Source organism: Delphinus delphis, chromosome 6 (assembly GCF_949987515.2).
Source record: "Delphinus delphis chromosome 6, mDelDel1.2, whole genome shotgun sequence".
Taxonomy (NCBI): domain Eukaryota; kingdom Metazoa; phylum Chordata; class Mammalia; order Artiodactyla; family Delphinidae; genus Delphinus; species Delphinus delphis.
This window is the reverse complement of record NC_082688.1, coordinates 89,940,716-89,961,953: the sequence shown is the minus strand read 5'-3', so window position 1 is coordinate 89,961,953 and position 21,238 is coordinate 89,940,716. Positions and strand designations below refer to the sequence as shown.

Below are 21,238 nucleotides of genomic sequence, written 5' to 3'. Positions count from 1 at the left end.
GGTTGCTTCCATGTCCTGGCTATTGTAAATAGAGCTGCAATGAACATTGTGGTACATGACTCTTTTTGAATTATGGTTTTCTCAGGGTACATGCCCAATAGTGGGATTGCTGGGTTATATGGTAGTTCTATTTTTAGTTTTTAAAGGAACCTCCATACTGTTCTGCATAGTGGCTCTATCAATTTACATTCCCACCAACAGTGCAAGAGGGTTGCCTTTTCTCCAAACCCTCTCCAGCATTTATTGTTTGTAGATTTTTTGATGATGGCCATTCTGACTGGTGTGAGGTGATACCTAAGATCCACTTTTGAGACATGGATTTCAGAGGCCTTCACATGAGACATTATGGCTAATGTTTAGAAATGGATGAGATTACCAGGGGCAAAGTGAAGAGGCCAAAACAATATTGGGGAACACTAGCCATTAAAGAGCAACCCTGGTGGCACAGTGGTTAAGAATCCGCCTGCCAGTACAGGGGACACAGGTTCGATCCCTGGTCCGGGAAGATCCCATATTGCCACGAAGCAGCTAAGCCCATGCGCCACAACTACTGAGCCTGCGTGCTACAACTCCTGAAGCCCACGCGCCCAGAGCCCGTGCTCTGCAATGAGAAGCCACCACGATGAGAAGTCCGCGCACTGCAACGAAGAGTAGCCCCCACTCACTGCAACTAGAGAAAGCCCACGTGCAACAACAAAGACCCAATGCAGCCAAAAATCAATAAATTAAATAAGTAAATTTAAAAAATAAATAAATAAAGTACAATGGTACATCTTAACTATTAAAAAAAAAAAAAAGAGCAAACTGAAAGGCATGATAGGTGGAAGCCAAGTAAGCAAAGAATGTCCAGGAGGAAGCACTGTCCACCTTTTTATAAGATTGATCACTGACTAAAAAATTAGTGTGTCATCGTGGTTAAAAGCCTGGAGCCAGACTGCTGGGATCAAATCCTAGGTCTGCCACAAGGTATCCAATCTTTGTTTTCCAATTTTCACACCCCCAAAAAATAGGAATAAGTAAATGTAGCTCCCTCAAAGGGCTATTTTTTTTTTACACTGTATATCTTAATTTTATTTTTTTAACATCTCTATTGGAGTATTATTGCTTTACAATGGTGTGTTAGTTTCTGCTTTATAACAAAGTGAACCAGCTATACATATACATATATCCCCATATCTCCTCCCTCTTGTGTCTCCCTCCCACCCTCCCTATCCCACCCCTCTAGGTGGTCACAAAGCACCAAGCTGATCTCCCTGTGCTATGCAGCTGCTTCCCACTAGCTATCTATTTTACATTTTGTAGTGTATATATATCACTGCTACTCTCTTACTTCGTCCCAGCTTACCCTTCCCCCTCCCCGTGTCCTCAAGTCCATTCTCTTCATCTGCCCCTAGGTTCCTTAGAACCATTTTTTTTTTTTTTGAGATTCCATATATATGTGTTAGCATACGGTATTTGTTTTTCTTTCTGATTTGCTTCACTCTGTATGACAGACTCTAGGTCCATCCATCTCACTACAAGTAACTCAATTTCGTTCCTTTTTACCTCACAGGGCTATTGTGAGGATTAAATGAATAAATGCAAGTAAGGCTTTTGGAAGAATGTCTGAAAATGTTCTTTACATACCACCTATTAGTATTAAGTATTACTCATGGTACAATTTGGGGAAAATAAATTCAAGAGAATTAAGTCAGTTGCAGTAGGTAAAGGACCATGTGAGTAGAGAAGTAATTAAGGCCAAGGTAAGACAATTCTTTTCCCAAAAGATGGAATTACAAACGAAAGAAAAATAATGCGGTAGTTTAAGGAGGAACAAAATTGATTTAGGAAAAAAGCTTTAGTTTTAGTGACTTCAAGTGATTTTCTAAAAGTATTATATTTGTTTCATGAATTCAGTGATCATTTTTATTGTAGTATTTGAGAGGAAATAAGGATAGATGGTCATTGAGATTCTTTTTTTCTACCTTGAAGTCCTTAATAAACCCAGTAAGTTGTAGTAATTCATTTGTTTCCAAACTTCAATGGATTTCAAGTGGATAGTATTTTGTATTTACCATAAAATGGGATTGTGGCAGAAGCTTTAATGCAGTTTTGGTTGCTTATGATTTTTATTAGTGATTTGTCTTTTGCAAACATATAACGAAAAATGGTTAACAGCTGTGGGATGAAAAACACAAACATTAAATACAGGAAATTAATTGCAGTGATTTCAGGAATCATTTCCAGTATTTAAAAAATTTTGCTGTCTTTTCTTTTTAGAAAAGGCTGATTTAGCTACTTTAAGCTTCTCTATTCAGATCATAGACTAATCTATTTGTTTAGATGATTCTAACCTTAGCACTAACCTTATAATTTAATTTAATTTCAAGAACTGGATTCTTACAATTTCAGTGAACATTTCACTTCTACTTATGTTCTTATAATTGGTATGATGTCACAATTTTATTTTTATGATATATTGTAGAAAAATGAATTTAAAAAAGAAAGAAAAATGAATTTTATTTATTAAAACTATTAGAACTTTAGAACATTTTAATTTTAGGATGATTATCATTGTTAGGTATTCTTCTGTTTTTAAAGGACTTCTTAATCTTTTATTTTTCTTGCAGTGAATTATTGTCCAGTGTAACAGTTATGCATGTTTCATGAATCTTTATGGTTTACAAAGCATTTTCACATATACTTTTATTATTCAATTCTTATAGCAACTTATTTGATCAGTATTCTCATACCTACCCTTTATAGATGAGAAGACAGGTTCAGAGAGATTGTGATTTGCCCAAGACTATAAGTGGAACTGGACTTCTGTGTATGTTTTTCCAACTCAGAGCTCTGTATCCCTGGGCTCTTTCTGTTACATCACTATTGGTGCTATTATTTTAATCACACTTTAATCTTGCCCCTACAGTTTTACCAAACAAAAATACGAACTATTTTGTTTCAGGTTTCCAAATTTGTGTCAGAATTTAGAAATTAAGTAAATTTTATATAAAGCAGTAGTTCTCAACCAGCTGCAATTTGGCTCCACCCCTTCCACCGGGACATTGGCGTTTTGGGGAGAAATTGTTGATTGTCACACTGTGGGGCCAGCGTGCAAGTGCTGCTGGCGTCTAGTGAGTAGAGACCAGGGAGCTGCCAGACATTCCGCAAAGGACAGGATAGCACTCCACACAGAGAATGATCCAGCCTAGAGTGTCAGCAGTGCCAGAGTTGGGGAACCTCACTATGAAGAAGAAGACCTATTTACCCATTCTTGACCTGGATATCCAGACCCTCCACCCCATTTTACATATCTGTAAAGTACTGCTCTCCCCAAAGTTATTTAAAGTCTAGTTTTTGAGGTGGTTTACCGTAAAGGTGATTATCTTTCATGGCATAGGTATAATTTGGGATATTTCGGTACTATTATTAAGAATAAGCATTAACACTTTACTAAAAATGTTTTAGTAAAAATATAAGAGTTTTATGAAAAATAGTTTATGTTCCTGAATGGGAGAGAAAAATTAAACCAAAGCAAAATATTTTATTTCAAACCAATATTTTAATGTTTTCCTTATTTTCTAGTTTTACTTATGTTGAACAACAACAAAAATATACGTTAAGTACTCTTAATTTTTGTACAGAGCTGTGCATTCTGTTTAATGCTCTGCCTATTCGGTTATACCAGGTGTGTTTTTCAGAGTTATCCAGTTTGTGCATATTTAAGGAGACAGTTTGGTGTAGAGTTGATAGTATCCATTCTCTTCCAACGAAGGTCTTACAAAGGGACATCTCAAAAATATTCCTTAGCATTGAGGTGACAGTGCTATATAACCTAACAATTGACACACTGTTAAAAGCTTATAATAACTGTGATAATAAAAAGTGTGAGATTTTATATAAACACTCACTATGCATTTCTATAGAGGTTTTATAATCAGGTAATAATAGTTAAAAAGAAAAGCATGTGCTACAGCTTGAAAAAAGCTGTTTATGAATAGCATCTGTTGAGTTGGTAATAAACACTTAGTGAAGGCTTTATTATAAGGAGTTTTAAACATAAAGACAGTAAGTCTCTAAGGCATGAGAATTTGAATAAGATTATATCAAACCATACTTCAGCATTATTAGAAATATTACAGTAATACCCAAGTTTTTAAAGACAGAATAAGGATAATATAACATACTCTTTATATAACCGTACTTGTCAATTTTCTTTTTCTAATAGCAAATGAAAGAGCACAAAGTTTGTTAAGTCAAGCATTCCATTTACAGTACAGTTCTTTTTTAAATGCACTTGATAACAAAGTGTTAAATACTGAATGTCTTATTTTTTGTTACTGAGAAAGAACTTTCAAGCATGAGATTTATGCAAAATCATTTATATGTAAAAGGAAACTGCGACAGATACTTATTTCCTTTAATCCTGTTGTAGTTTTTGCAAAATTCTGTTGAAATTTTTTGTCGTACAGTAAGTCAGTGGACTTACCACATGGGAATAGATATTTTGCTTATGTGCATAATACCACCATTTTAAATAGAGTTCAAGTATTCCAAATGTAACAATTTTTGAATTTTACATTAAATGGATATCACTAATTACTAATTATTACTTTCTGAAGTTCCCAAGCTGAACACTCATTCTGCTCAAAACACAACGAAATGTTGCAGGTTGTACTTCCCAATACTTCACTGGGTTGTTGAATAAACTTATTGCACTGTATAAAGACTTCTTCATCTTTGGCACTGTGGGGCAGAAGTCATTCACTCCCACTTTCGTAATTGAATTAGAATGAAGGAAGATTATCTGTTGTAGTGGGAAAAGAGTGGATTAAAAATACATGATAAATGTAAAAAGAAGATATTCTGCTTATAGTCAGCATTTGTTCATGGGTTTGTCTCTTTATTTTACACTGATTTGAATACATTTTGCTTAAAGTATATGTGCCCGTTTATGCCTGTTAAATACTTATTACAAGGACGCAGACTCCTGTGTTATATACAAAAGTGCTCTATGTGTGAAGTGTGGCGTAGCACTCATGCCAGTGCCCAGGGCACACTGCCTGGTCAGCACATGTCACTCTCCTCTGTCTCTGTCTCTCTCTGTCTCTGTTTCTCTGTCTCTATACACACACACGCACACACACACACTCAACGCACACACGTATAGGTGCGTGCGTGTGTGTGTCTGGTTACTTCAGTGCCATATTTACAATAATGTGTTTTAAAAGTATTAGAAATGAGCAGAAGAATGAAATTTAATGCTCTAAGAATGACTTTCAATATGAATGTGAAGAATTTTTAGCCAGCATTTTCTGTGATCAAAGGGAGAAGTGTAGAGCTGCTTTTTTGTAAATTTTATAGAAAAATATGTCTATCGACATCTTAAATATGTATCTGTAATACAACATCAATAGTTGAATTTTTATTTGCTCCAATGGATAAAATACAATTTTATAGGCTGTGTATGTGTCTTATTAAATTATTACTCAGAAAGAATGGACAATATAGGACCTTCCCTTCATTCCTTTTAATAGCCCTTTAAATTTCTTCCTTGGATTTTTTTGGCAACTGAGATTTCTGGGAAGTAAAAACAATCTACTTAATTAACAGTGTTTCGGCATATTAGGAAGAAGGAGCCTTTTGCTGGCAAGGCTAAGATACCAGTTCTAGCCGATGTTACCTCTAGATTTTGCCTTGGTGAGATTGATCTGAGCCAGTCATGAGAACTGTAGGCACTGCTAAAACCTCTAGTTTTCTGTTGCAGTCCCTGCCGCCCTCTATTAATCTTGGAGATTTTGTGACAGATGCATTATGTGGTTTCCTGGCAGCCCAGCAGCAGTGCAAGATGTAGTTTACCACAGCATTGACCTCACTGAGAATGGGGAACAGTGCTGGACATGAATGTATTTGCTTTGTGGACATCCGTTGAATTGTATCCTTATGACTATGTGTTATAATTCTGTTCATTTTTTAAAATGCTAGCAATAGTATGGATAGATTTAAGACACCCAGAAGCTGGGATCAGCGTTGTGGAGTAAAGTACTCAAAGACTGGACAGCTTGAGGGAGGAAAGACTCTGGTCATGCTCACTGGTTAAATAAACATTTAAACGCAGCGTTTGAAAAAATCAAAGCAAAAGTCATAATCTTGAAATGAGCATCTGCCTATATAGCACATCCATTTTGATGGCTTCTATTTCACAGGCTTCTATTTGTGTAGTGAACAAAACTTGTTTAAAGAAAAATTAGAAAGAAATCTAGAAGCAAATGGCTCAAGGCCCAGTTTTGTTCTCAATGTGTTTTTCCTTGGAAGATGAGGAATTGTATATCAAGGAAAGCACATGAGAGAAATGGACTAAGGTGACATAAGATTAAGTAGGGTTTCTTAATTTGAGGTCCACAAATGGGAATCAGGAGGATCTGTGAAACTCCTAAAATTATGTGAAAATATTGTCTCATTTTTGTTCTTGGGAGTATCTAAAGCTTTATCAGATTTTCCAACAATTTTGTGGCCCCTCCCAGCTAGTCAAGAGTTGCCAGATTAGAAGGAAAAGTTTTCTAGTAATGAAGAACAAGAAATGTGCGCCCTTAATGCTCCAAATACTGACTTTTAATTATATATTCTGGCCTGAGTTTTTAAAAAGCATGCACAGTTCTAATGTGGCACCACATTGATAGTGAAAATACCTGGGACTTCATCCACATGCTCTGCCTTTGTGAAATGTTTCCAGAATGAAAGGTTATATAATTTTACTTGATTTCCTCCTGACCGGTCCTGCCTTTACATAGCCACTGCCACCCCAGAAACCTGAAATTAGCTGTGTCCGTACCTTCACCACAATGGCCTTAGCAGTTTCAGTAGAAGAAACAGAGGGATGGAAATGGGTACCTGAACGTTTTAGCTGATATCTCAATAGAAACTGGTATTCTAACGCTCTCCTTGGCATAAAACACCTCGGCCAACCTGGAGGGTCTTTAAGGTGTGGATTACCATTGCTACTTGATTGGTCTTTGCTCCAGATACTAATATGTTTCATAAAAACAAAGAAAAGTACTAATATCTGCAAAACACAAGTAGAATATTTTACCTGGAGGTATTTCAACTCTTGTAATCCTGAAGGGATTTTTTTCAGTTTATTGTTTTCCAAGTGTATTTCTCTCACACGTGGTATGTTAGCAAGACTTCCATTTTCGATATCTGTGATTCTGTTGTTTCCTAGACCCAGCCTAAAAATGACATAAAATGCATCAGCTCTTGAGCAGATGGTATGATACACTTAGCTGCAAACACCACAACTGAGTTAGAAATATTTGTATATATGTTCAGAGAAAGGTATTTCATGGTTTCCTTTAATAACCTATTTCAGGATGTAACAGCCCTCTCCTCCACTGTCAGAAAATTTTCTGTCTAACCTATATGCAACAAAAGGGACATTTGGAAAGTGTCCTTTTCTCATTCCACTTGCTGTCCCTCTTCCATTACTGAGACAGAATGATAGCAGTTCCTTCTAGTTTTCCCTTAATTTTATGTCCCTGTACACATTCTCCAAGAAGTTTCATTAACATCTTCATCATATGGACTACCACTTCCAAGTTAGGATTTGGGGGATGTTTACCTTTGCAGATCTTTGTATCGTTTAAAATCCTCTAGTTCCACAGTTGAAATTTTATTATAGTCTAAATGTAGCTCCAGTAAAGTTGAAGGTAGTTCTAGCGATAAGAAAAGACATATGTATGTTAGATCAGGTTAAGACCAAGCCCTATTGATTATTTGTTTACTTGTTAAGTTTCACATTATAGGCTTAGGCAGTTTTGGGGGAATCTGCTTTTTTTTTTAACTTTTTATTATGGACAATTTCAAACATACAAAAATAGAAACTAGTATTATGAGACACCATGCTTTTGCCCATCTTCAACAGTTATCTCCATTTTTCCAATCTTGTTTCATCTACGCCAATAGTTATTTATTATTGATTTGTTTATTGACTTGTTTTTATTTATTCATTTATTTTTTTGCTGGAGTACTTAAAATCAAATTTCGCACACATAATGTCATTTCCCCTGTAAAGACTTCACTAGACATCTCTAACCCATAAGGTCATCTTTTTCTCCCCTTACATAACCATCATGTTAGTATCACATCTAACAAAATTAGCAACAATTCTTTAATCATCTAATATTCCTCTCCCTAATGATCTCAAATGTATTGTTTTACAGTTGACTTGTTCAGGTGAGGATCCAAATAAAGTTTACAGGATATATTTGGGTCTTATATCTCTTTAAATCTCTTCTTCTATTACTCTTTCCTTTTTCTCCTCTTCTATTGATTCGTTTCAGATATTAATTTGCTTGAGATACTCCTTTGTAGATTGGGCTGTTGGCCTCCACATAATATAGTTTATCAGGGTTTCTAGCCCCCTTATTTCTTATGACCTGTAGTTAGATATAGAGACCAGATTAGATTCAGCAAATCACTCTTTCATCTGACAGTCTTTGCACTCATTTATTGATTACTGCTACCTAGATTTATTATTTCATTCAGAACGGGAAAATGGTGATTTTCTGATTTTGTCATTCGTTATTCATTTATTAGGTGAGATTGTTCTCTAAAGAATTTTCTTTCATTATTTACTTTATAATACAGTTTTTATAGAAAAAGCAGCATAAATGCTTGATTTTTTTTCAAGTAATGAATTAGTGCAATGCCCAGAGGTGACCAATGAATTTTTTTATATCATTATGAACATATGGGTTTTTTCCCTGATATGTTTGATCCACTGCAGTATTTATTCTTTTCAATTAGTAGTAGTTTCTGCATAAATTAAGGGAAGCATCTTCAGTGCCACCTGGCACATGGCAGGTACCTTGTGAATGTTTGCACCTTCTCTTCTCACACCTTCATATTCTGACCCCAGCCCTCCCCAGATTAACTGAAGCTGGAATGAAAGAGACTAACCAGAAAATTCAGTCAGATCTCATTTTATTAATCCTACACATAAGATACTATTTTTCAGTCAAAAGTTCTTGTTAGCTAGCTAGGAAATGCATTTGTTTTTCAACTCTTGCTAAAACATTTCCTTATTTTATTAGTAGTAAAGACTGTTGAAGGTAAGTTCTATCTTCAAAGACCTTAAACACTAATTGAGCAAGTCTATCATGTATACAAAAATTACTAGAAAAATATTTTAGAGTGTGCCAGTCTATTCTAGAATATGCTGTAGCAAGTCAAAGATGAGAGATCTCTGTGCATGTTGAGTCAGGAAAACTTCTTGGAAGAGGGTTTGTAGAATTTAAGGGGCCTGTCCTCTCATATGGATTTGGGTAGTTCAGTGACTGCCAACAAATATAGTATACTTTCATACAGATATTTCTATACCTACTCTATCTTCAAACAGGTCTCTCCTCCCCTCAACACAATACTATTATGTAACAGAATTTTCCAGATGAATAGGAAGGAAAACAGTTTCACTCTTCTTATGTTAACTTGTCAGGTCTGGTAAGAACCCTCTGGACCTCGGCCTAATTCATCCTGTCACAATGGGTAGTGATGATTGAATTGTAACATTTGGGCAGTCAGCCTTAACATTTGAGCAAATAAGTCATAAAAACAAAAAACTGGCTTTCGAATGTCATAAGGATCTTAAAGCAGTAGTTATGTAAATTTGGAGATTTGAAATTTAAATTTCTAAAAACATAAAATGTTCCTTTAGACTTTGGAAGAATCTTGAGAATTTCACGAGGAGTTAAAACTTCATTTTTAAGATACACTTTGAAACTTGAAGAGAATTACTCTCAGGATGTTTTGTAGTATAAGGAAGCTGCTGATGTAAATATAAAGAGCGATGATAACTGCAGGACCTCAGAGCCACAGCTCTGGGGTGGCGCCCTACTCTTCTGCTCCAGTATATCCTCTTATCCTCTCTGCCTCTACTCTGTCCTGTCCTCTTCCTCTTCCCCCTCACTCTATGTCAGCTTCCAGCTTATGAAAGGGATTTTATTTAACTTGTTAGGTACAGTATGTATTTTTGTTGTTGTTCTAAAGATTAGAAGGTAAATATAATATTTTTATGTTTCTTTTAGAAAAACAGCCATCTCCTTGAAACCTAAATTAAGGTTGTTTTTAATTGTGTAGTTCTGAATTAAACTGATTTTTTCTATACTGAAAGAAATTGTCTTTCTACTTTTACTTTAGACGATTTTCCTCCTAAATGAAAGATTAATAATAGCAGCTTTCCTTAATTAATAACAGCAGCTTTGCTGGGTCTTTTAAATTATCAGCATGTATTTGTCTTGTTAATCTTCTGGATCATCTGAGTAGTAGAAAAGGGGTTATGGTAAAATAGAAGAAAACAGGTTATTACTGCTTTTACTGTGGATACTGAAAGACAGGGCTGTTTGAAAGGAAAATGTTATTAATCATAGGGGTTATTTCTGATCCAGGTGTTAGCATAGAAGAGAGAACTTGTCAGGGAAGAGGAAGGTGTGACCTTGAGCATGGGTTTGGAGAAAGGCAAATCCAATCTAGTTAATCATCAGGCTGGGAGCTTAGAAGTAATAATTAGAAAACTGGTCCAGTAGCAAACTTAAGCATTTTACTTTGAGGCACCAGCTTCAGCTCATATGATAAAGAGCACGGTGCTCATTCTGTTATTGGTTATGTCAGGAGAGAGCATTTACTATGTGCCCAACATTGTCTTCAGACCTTTCTGTGCATCAGCCCATTAATCTACACAGCACCCCTGTGTAAAAAAATGAGGTATAGAGTGCCTTGCCCAGAGTATACACCTATCCCTGCCAGAGCCAGCGTCTGCCCCAATCCCTCCTCACAAGCCCCACCCTGAACCACTGCTGCAAGGCTGGGAGAAAGGTCTCTGGCCCTGTGCTTCTTCCTCTGCTTTCTTCTCTACAGAATTCTCACCTCTAACAGACACTTCACAGAATGACAAGTATAGATGAGTAAATGTTAGGAAAGAGACAGAAAATAAAAAGTCCTTTGCTTCTTAATGTTTGTTCGTACTGGGAAAAAAAGATTCTGGTTTCATACTGTCAAAAAAAGAAAAAAGAATTACATATGGCTCTTGATGTGTACATGAGAAAACACTAAATTTCATACTACACTGACCAGATATACTGGTAAAAAGGATTCTAATTGCAGTGTGGTTTTGACAGTGTGTACACTTTACAACCTTACATTTAATGGTCATTTTAAAATGACAATTCAATAAATACTGTATAAATACAAACCTTTAGGAATTGAGGTCAGTTTTGCTTCTGCAATTCTGATATGAAACACTGTTACCCCTTCAAATGCCCCTGGTTCAATCCCATTGTTATCAAGAGGGTTTGCACTCATTTCTGTGGGGGGAAATTATATAATTTAGCATACATATGTTGTATGTGAAGGAAACTCACAATGCAGAGATGCACGTCCCAAGAAAGTTCTAAGAAGTGTGAGCATTATCGTTCACTCTCCTTCACTCAGTATATCTGTTTCTGTGTCTATCTACTCTCCTTTCTGTCAGTCTCAGAAAAAGACTGCTTTGTATTACATAGGCTGGAATATATAACAGCTTTACTATTTTGCTTTGAATTACTAAGTCAGTAACTTACTTATCACTCTTTTCCAACCGTAATCATAATCAAGGTTTCGTTATAGTAATGTAACATAGGAAAAAAGACCATCCTTCGTATAATTTAAAACCTTTGTGTTTTCCACTGTACATTTATTTATTTGTCACCTAAACTTTTAAAATTGTAAGTCAATTAGAAATTACTTGATTAACAGAAATATAACTGAGGAATGCCAGAAAGTGAAGCTATTTGGCTAAGTGCCAGGCACTTGGTTGAATTAAATGAGTAAATAAATGAATGAGAATATTGGTTAGGAATTTTGAATGGATATAGTAGGGGAAGATGGCATGGTTATACCATGGGTGTTAGAAGTAAAATAGTGTGTAGAATTGGAAGTATACAGTAAAAACACCTTAGATGAATAATCTTCAAAGCAGATAATGAAAAGTTAGATGTACATTCCAAATAATATCTGAATTAATGTTGTAGGTTGTACTTGAGTAGTTTTTACAATACATTAAAAATGATACTTTTAAATTAAATAAGAATAACAGATTTTAACCAATTAAGTGCAGTCAGAAAACAGAAACCACACTAAGGGATTCTTGAGAGTGCAGAGTGCATGTGTATTTATATTGTAAAAGGTGTATTTCTTTAAGTGCTATAAATTTTGTTTGATACTTTCACTGATTTATGAATGGCTTATCTAGGTACAGCTTACTAGATTCAAAAAATTAATTTTGGAAATTATCAGTCCTAAAGTTGTTAATGATGATAAAGATCTCTACATCTGCATATTGCTTATAATTTTAAAATGTTCCATTTATTTGTAAAAACTTACCTAGCACATGTAAAGAATTCATTCCTTTGAATGTCTCCTTTTGTATTTTCTTAACTTTATTGTCATGAATTCTGAGTTCTGCTAACGATTTGGGAAGATTAAGTGGTATTTCACTTAGTTGATTGTGGGACAGATATAGCCTTCGCAACTTCTTTGTGGTTTGAAAGGCTTTGGGGTGAATCTTTGTTAGTTTGTTGTTGTTCAGAATCAAAGCCTAGATAAAGCATAAAAAGTTACACCATATCAGGAAGTGGATGTGATTTACCAGTATTCTACAGTGATTAGTCACTCATGGAAATCAATGCAAATTATGTCATTCATATACTTTATTAACAATGTAAATAATTCTCCAGCCCAATCTAAGCTTAAAAAAAGAAAAATTTACTACTGAGTTGGAACAGTGCAAAGCTTTAACGATTGGTTTCACACCTTTGGTTTGTCTTTGAGTAGGTGACACGTGTTTAAGGCTCCCCTCTCCCATTTCTCTTGATGGAAGTGATGGATAGTATTATCTTTATCTTATCTTTTTTTAAAATTTATTTATTTATTTATTTGGCTGCATTGGGTCTTCGTTGCTGCGCGGGGGCTCTTTGTAGTTGCAGCGAGTGGGGGCTACTCTTCGTTGTGGCGCATGAGCCTCCCATTGTGGTGGCCTCTCTTGTTGCGGAGCACTGGGTCTAGAGCACAGGCTTCAGTAGTTGTGGCTTGCAGCCTCCAGAGCGCAGGCTCAGTAGTTGTGGCACACAGGCTTAGTTGCTCTGCGGCATGTGGGATCTTCCCGGACCAGGGCTCGAACCCATGTCCCCCTGCATTGGCAGGCAGATTCTGAACCACTGCGCCACCAGGGAAGCCCTCTTTATCTTATCTTAAAAGCTATTCACTCCACAAAATTAACTTCGGTACACAACAAATACGTTTTTGCATGATTTTATCTACTCTTAAAACCTCACCTCTGTCTTGTTTACTAATGTTTACCATTTTCCCCAGAACAGAGGCCTGAAAGAATAAACTCTTACAAAGTGCCCTCAGCATTCTGGCATATTTTAGACAATGGGGAAATGGTAGTAGTTTCTGGAGAATGACTCAACCTCTTCTCAGTTCTGTGACTGTTTCTCAGTGCAACGCGGCAGCACTCTTCAGAGAAGACACAACCCCAGAGAGTGAAAGCTTAATGCAGCCTGAATCTTTGTTCCCCACAGCCAAGCCCTTTGCGACATGTTGAGGGTTCTGACTGCAGCCATCTTGAGCTACTGGGGTGCGGAACTTCAGAACCAAAACTGGGAAAATCCTTGGTAATCAGGGCTTGCCACTCACCTAGTAACTATTTTCAAAACGTGCCAGATTTTGCAGAAACAATTTTCAGTGTTTCACAAGAGCAATGGCATTCCTAGGACTTTTTATTCCTCTCTGCTAATCTGGATCCTCTCATTCTTTCAGGGAGCAGCTCTAGATTATTTCCTTTTATGATTTTTGTCCCTGGTTCCATTCTACAGCAATCTTCCCATTGTTTCCAGAATGACTTAATATACGCCTTTCTGGTATTATTCACATTGTTGCTGTTTCACAGAAGAAATACAAATACTTCTGCAGTTAAACTCCCTTTACTTATTATGTTTACTGGTTTCACCATAGGCCCTTAGTGTCTCCTTGTTCTTACCTTCCTTTCAGATACATCACTACTTTTAACAATTTCAACTGAGATAGGTTAAGCCTAGAAGAATTTAAAATACATCTTGTTACCACTGGTAAAATATACTCCTTTCTGTGTGTGCCGCACACTCCATGTCTGTGACAGTGTGGAATCAGGCTCTCCCTCAAACCCAATTTCAAATAGAATTAGAAATTTTACCTGCTAAAATCTAGAGGCTCAAAATGCTAAATAGATAAATAAGAATCTTATAAATCTTAGAAAATTAAAATATTAATGAGTATAGTAAGGAAAAGTTCTTTTTCATCTTTTGAGATCTAGAAAAAAAAGCCATACAAGTATATTTAGTCAATTATGTTATATTGCACATGCTGCTGTTAGAGCTTTGTGGGTTTGGGTACTGCTTTTCTTACATTGTACACTAATGAGTTCCTGAAAATAATCAGTTTTATTATTTTAGTGTATAATGACTATGATTACCTAAATAGAACCTAAATAGATCATAAGGACCACTTATTTGAATTCTTAGCCCGCTGCCTTTCCACCTGGCTGTTATTCAGTAAACATCAGTTGAATTAAATTATTAATTGAATTAAATCTATAATTTTTCATTAACTAGACCACTGCTGAATAACGGGGATTTTGTCACTCATCATACACAGAAAAGTAAGACTTGTTTACACAAATACAAGCAATCATTTTAGCAGTGACAGAGATTATCACTTAAATATTTGCATGTATTCTTACATAAAGTGAGATGAGTCCTTTAAAATCATTTTCTTTGATTTCCATAATTTTATTGTTTTGAAGGTCAACCATTCGGGTATCAAATGGAATATTGCTTGGGACAGAGGACAAACCTGAGAAATAAACAAACACGTTGCATATATGTTATATGCTAAAGATGAAATTGCTGATATGATAGAAATGTGCTTTTTTTCAAAATTCATGGTTACCATTAAGTAATAGATGACTCAACATGTAACAGATGACAAAAACATTGTTCTTTGGAAAGGCCTAAAGATCTTATCAAGTAACTTTATTTTTACAAGGTGTCTAGCTGGTTCTAGCTATCACCGTTCAGTCTGCTGCAAGGTGACATTAAATGGAGCTAAGTTGGGGGGTTCTAATATGACTACGAGGAGGAGATCTACAGCTGAGGCACAGCTTCTGCTGATGTACTTTTAACTAAAGAATATTAACATTCTTTGCAGATTTTCAGGCAGTTGTAGTGCTAATTGGAGCCTGTGGGTTTTGATCATTTTAAGAAGCATCAACATGTAGAAAGTTGTGCTTAGAAAATAGATAAATTATTTTCGTGTACACTATCAAAGACTTTACTACCCATTTCCTTTAATAATGAGCTCCTCTAATTAGTCGTAAATTATTTGATTTATGAAAACTTATTCATCCATAACATATAATTAACATCTAGGTGTGTAGTATACCTTTACTGAATTTATCACCCACAGCCTTAGCTCTTTTCGAGCTGTGTACTCTAGTAATAGCTTTCTTTTCTCTCATCTCAGCAGCTGCATCTTCCTTTTTGTGTAGGTACTCAGTAAATGTTAATTACATTATTTAAAGACTGAAGTGTGTTTTTCCTCTCTTAAAGAAGCAGAAAATTGCCAGGAGCTGTATATGGCGCATTTCTTCCTTACTTTCCTTGCTTTCCCTAAATGGCTGAACATGTGCACCTCTGATTGTTGTCAGACATTCCATATGGTATTTATGCTTGACGAGCATGGGGCTTTCTTGGTGTTCCCCAACATTTTATTTTTGAAATGTTCAAACATACAGAAAAGTTTAAACAATTTTACAGTGAAAATTCATATTCCTTTTTCTCCCATCAACATTTTGCTATACTGTACTTACTGTCCATCCATCAATTTATCTTTTTTATGTATTTTAAAGTGAGTTTTAGATATTACTACACTTCTAGTGGAGCCATCCTTACTCCTAAAGAGTAGTAGTATATTTAATAGGCCCAAATTGAAGAATCCAATATTGAAATACTGTGAATATCAGCATTTCACTTGACAGCCCTCAATTCTTTGCCCTTTATACTTTAAAATTGACAATTCTTTTAAGAAGTTTGACATAGATGGAAAGGGGTAACTTGATGGGTTACCAAGGTAACAGCAGTTTTGTTAGGAGATTACTTTGGTTTTAGAAAATGAAGTGGAAGTTCTTATAGGAAGGTAGAGGTTCTGCAGACAGGATCTAGTAACATAAACTTTGACAAACCTTCCCCTACCCTACCCCTGATGAATTTGGAAGCTCTGAAAAAAATTTCATTTCCTGAGGGAAAAAGATTTTTAAGTGTCCTTCTCAACTTCAGTTGTCATGGGGGACCACTATATGCTGCTAACAGTGCTGTGTCATTTTAAAGGTATGTGTCATACTATTACAGATATTCTTGGGTGAATTTTATTAGATTTTTTTCAAAGCTAAATATTCAAGAGACCATGTAAGTAAAACACTATTTGCAACCAACTGTCTGTCATGAGGCAGTTTGGTTTTTCTCAGTTCTTTGAAGACAGTCACATACTGGAGCAGAGCTATGCAGTGTTTCCTTCAAGGTCTTTAAGTTGAAGTAGAAAACTTTGTGCTGGAGTGAACATGAAGGCCATCACACAAGGATGGTGTGTGCTAAAGGTGAACATCTCCTTAGTCAAAGTTTTACCCAGAACAAACCCAGTTTACATCCAGCAGTATCAAAGTAGATATATACATTTTTATCCTGATCTTTGTTTAGCAAAGTGTTTTCTCAGGCTTCAACTCTACAAATTGATAGTGAAGTTTCTTCCTGCCTGGGATGCAGCTTAAAAACGACAGTACCAAAAGAAAAAAAAAAAAAAGACCTTCCGATACTCCCTAATCTAACCTTTTCTCACACCAGGGTCTGTTTCAGCTTCTACATTTCTCCTTCCTGCCGCTCTTCCCACAGTCATTCTTGCCTGTGCTTCCAGACCAGCAAACGTTGTTTGCATCTTGTCATCTCTTTCTCATAAGAATGTCAAAGGTAAAGCTTAAAACCCATTTTTTCCTGGCCTGTATATTCCATTAAGACTTTACCAGCGATTCTAGCTCATAATAATATCCTCGTTTTGGGATGATTTTTGTTCACCTTTCTCATTATGTCCCATAATAACACTTTTTTTTTTTTTTTTTTTTTTTTGCGGTACGCGGGCCTCTCACTGTTGTGGCCTCTCCCGTTGCGGAGCACAGGCTCTGGATGCGCAGGCTCAGTGGCCATGGCTCACGGGCCCAGCCGCTCCGTGGAGTGTGGGGTCTTCCTGGACCGGGGCACGAACCCGTCTGCCCTGCATCGGCAGGCGGACTCTCAACCACTGCGCCACCAGGGAAACCCAATAACACATTTTTTTAAAGTCTCTGGAGTTCACTGTAACAAGCTTTGACTATTGCCACGAATGCTATGGCAGTAGGAAATGAATCTAAAGCTTTCAGAGGCACTGTCTGCTCATATGCGCTCTGGAAGTGGCCTTAAGTGGCCTCCAGGTCCAGAATGGGAGGTGTGTGCCATACTTTTGGTTTCCCACAGTGGGTCAGGTCTGAGCCATCTCCTCTTTTACAAATAGCTGAGTACAACAATTGTTGATGTGCATTCCTGTTACACCTCTCCCTGAGTATGCCCTTCTATTTGAGAGCACCTTCATTAGAAGTATTAAAAGAATAAAATACTCAGCAGAGAATTACACATTTTTAAGAGACTTTAGAAAGTGGTTTTTAGTTCAGCCATTTATTTTCTAGATAGTTTTAAACCCAAAACATTCAAAACAAATAGAGTATTGTCTTTAAAATGTCTAGATTAGAGATTTCACAAACTCTATAACCTATTTATTGTTCTGGATGGGCAACTTATTTTGTTATGGTAGAATTTTGCTAGGAAGCACAGTTTCAACCGGCTGACACTCTATAAGATGAAACCACAGTGACATCCATTCTCTCTAAAGGAAATTTAAATGTAATACTGATTCAAATTTGGGAAGAGAAGGAAATGTTCTGTATATGAAATTTCCATTGTTTTCCTCTGATTTTCTGGATTTTAAAAATAAGTTTGGATGTACTTTGGAGTTTGTTATACTTTTCAAAAATTTAAGTGAAAAATTCCTTTATAATCAGCTGATTTTTGAAATTTCAGTGAGGTCTTTCCTTATCCTTTAAATTTTGTCAAAACGACATTATTCTACAAAACAAGTTGACATGTGTCCTTACCTAGATCAGAACAGTGTACAACTCTCGAGTAGCACTGGCATCCAAACGGACATGTTGGAAACAGATCGAATGGGAAGAAGGGGTTAATTGGCTCTCTTGTTGGGAAAAGAGAGTTGTTAGCATCACTGTCACCTTCATCTTCCATGTCCTTCAGCATCATATTCTTCAGTGTCAGGTACGAAGGGTGAAATAAGGGTTTGGCAGAGCACAAAGTCAAGAACACTAGGAGCACATACTCCTTCATGTCGTCCTGTGTAGGGGACCGGTCTAGAACTAAGTAGACATTGAGGATTAAGTTAAAGTTTAAATAAATACAGTTCCTGCTGCTGTACATTTCTCAGAGCTGGCAAGAGTACAATGAAATGGCATTCTAATTTATTACCAGTGTGAGAGTAAGTTTATTAAAAGTTTTTGGAAAGCAGTTCAGCAATATGCATTGGAAGCTTTATAAATATCTTTATTTTTCATCTAGCAGTTCTACTTTTGGCATCTAGTCTCAGGAAACAATTCTAATGTGCATAAAGGTGTTCATCAGAGAATCATATATAATAGCAAAAAAATTAAAGATAATACTAATGGTTAAAGAGAAATAGTAAAATAAAATAGGGTATATTTATTCCATGAAATACTTTGGAACCCACAAAATGTTTGCAAAGATATTTAAAAATATGAAAAACTGTTTTTTGAAATAAAAGAAAATATAAAAAATCTATACATAGTATACTTACAAACACAAACACACACAAAACCTGGCACAAATATACCTAATTGATGATAATATCTGGATGGTAGAGTCATGAATTACTTGTGTCTTTTTTTTTCTTTAATTTCTATACTGAGCAATAAGAACTACATTTATACTTAGGAAACAAATAAATGCTTTTAAAAACAAAAACATATTATCATACCTGACTATTTACTCCTAAAATCCTTCCATTGCCTTAATATCTATGTCACTTTTAAAGTAAAATCCTTCATATCCCCTTAGTACATCTGGAAGTTTTCTTTTAACTTCTCTCCCACCATCCTCCCCAGCCTCACTCTCAGAGTTGGTTACTTTTTCCACAGTGTTATTGGATTTCTTCCTTTCAATCTGTTCCATTATCTAATACCTGATCCAAAGCATCTTTGGTCCAGGCTATTCTTTTTTACTGATCTTTCCACTGAGTTCCTTTTGTTTAGTTTTTTTGCAGGGGGAAGGCATGGGGTGCTTTCAGTTGTAGTTTTTAAAGCCCACACAAAACTGGAATGTATGAATGAGAACCTTCTGAGAATAGATTTGTTGTCATCTGATGGTGGATATTCCTACAGGTATGTTTACATATCATGGTTTCTTAACCATCAACTGTAAAACATACATTCTTTGTACTTTTCAAAAATTAAAAGCATTATGATATCATCTAAAACAGACTTATACCTGTCTTCCCTTTGGGGCATGCAGTTAGCTTCACATAATGCCCATTGGTGAGTCTGTATCCTGGCAGGAGGGAGTCCACACCCAGCCAGATCATCCAGCAGTGTAGCTGTCCTGCTATGCCTGAGCACCAGATAGCACCTTAGCCACAGAGGGCTTCTAGAGTCAGTCAGAATTGGTCCAGCCTCAGGAAGACCTGGCCCTCCAAATCCTTGAATTATGCCAGCTTCTTACAGTTTTCTAGAACCCAGAAATCAGCTTTAATATCTCTCCACAGCCTTGCTTTTTTTTGGACTTAAGAATCAGAAATGAATTAACTAACTTAATTAAAATATTCATTTATATATCTTTTAATCATCAGAGAAAGGTTTTTTAAAAAACTCTACTGTCATCAGTGATTAACCTGATAACTAACATTATTTAACGCTTAGAAATCTATATGGCGACAAGTACATTTTGCCCTCTGGGCGGCTGGACATGACCAGCCTTATCAGGTTTCCCTATGAGAACTCACACTCAATTGTGCTAGGAAAGGGGAGATTACAGGACACAGAACAGAAAAGATTTTTATATTTTTATAATATTATTCTGAATCCCACTTCAGAACCAGTTCTGTCCTTCCATCTCTACACTGCCTGTGGAATTGTCAATTCAGTTTATTCTAGATACGTCTCTCACATTAACCAGGAGGCCTGAGAGGTGTAAAGAGCTTCAGTGGCTTCCCCAAGGCCACATAACCAAATTGAAGTGGAAATTGAGTTAGAGCTCATGTGTCCCAACCCATTCTTTGCATCTTCTGCTGCAACCCACACAGGAGCACACTCCTTTATCTTCTTTTATCTAGTGGCCTCTATCATCTCTTCCTTTCCAGCCAGTCCACATGTTGCTGTCCTGTGTACATCTGTACATAAAGGAGTGCACTCACAGCTTTCGGAGGGTGGAAATGGGAGTGGTTGTGTGGTCAGATTTGTATGGTGCAGAGAGAGATTGTGCTGGCAACTCACGGGCCAGCAGCTTCTGTCAGCCGGCCCTGGGGACAAGCAGGTTACTATTCCAGTCACCTTGGAATCCTGGCACAGGCACCTGGTTTTGGTCAACTAGGCTTCATTTCCAGCATCACTTTGGCACATCATTTCTGCTTCTTAGCTGCCCGCCTAACTATGCTCCATTATGTTTCTTGACAGTAGGCTTCTTTGTGGTTCCTGGCTCCTTAATGCTTGGTGCCCTGCCTTGCCTTGACTTCCACAATTCTCATTCTTGAGCTAATTTAGCTCTTGGTCCTTAGCAAAACCAAAGATTGTCTCTGGTACCAATTTATTCTTTAAGATTGTTCTGCATCGCAGCTCTATCTTCTAGGACCATAGCTGCCCCTGACCTTATTTGACCTTGGTAGAGAAGTTAGTGAATTAAATGTCATTTGAAGTCATGTCTCTGGCTTTCTTTGAGGTTGCTGGAGTTTTTCATTGGGCATTTATCAAGTACCCACTGTGTACCAGGCACAGGGTTAGGATACATAATCCATGAAGTAGAACATGTTTGGATGT

At 36.5% G+C, this 21,238-nt stretch overlaps 2 protein-coding genes across 3 annotated transcripts in view; one reads left to right on the top strand and one right to left on the bottom strand.

The window, feature by feature from the left end:
- CENPP (centromere protein P) overlaps window positions 1-21,238 on the top strand; it is a 223,929-nt gene that overhangs the window by 101,875 nt on the left and 100,816 nt on the right. The window lies entirely within an intron of this gene.
- The window catches only part of LOC132427499 (osteomodulin-like), a 43,200-nt gene that overhangs the window by 17,517 nt on the left and 4,445 nt on the right, over window positions 1-21,238 (bottom strand). For both annotated transcript variants that reach the window (XM_060015042.1, XM_060015043.1), the window contains exons 3-8: window positions 18,281-18,553; window positions 14,789-14,901; window positions 12,394-12,607; window positions 11,226-11,336; window positions 7,598-7,691; window positions 7,070-7,208 (exon numbers count right to left, since the gene is read on the bottom strand). In XM_060015042.1, coding sequence (XP_059871025.1) covers window positions 7,070-7,208; window positions 7,598-7,691; window positions 11,226-11,336; window positions 12,394-12,607; window positions 14,789-14,901; window positions 18,281-18,553 — 944 coding nt within the window. The remainder of the gene's footprint in view (window positions 1-7,069; window positions 7,209-7,597; window positions 7,692-11,225; window positions 11,337-12,393; window positions 12,608-14,788; window positions 14,902-18,280; window positions 18,554-21,238) is intronic.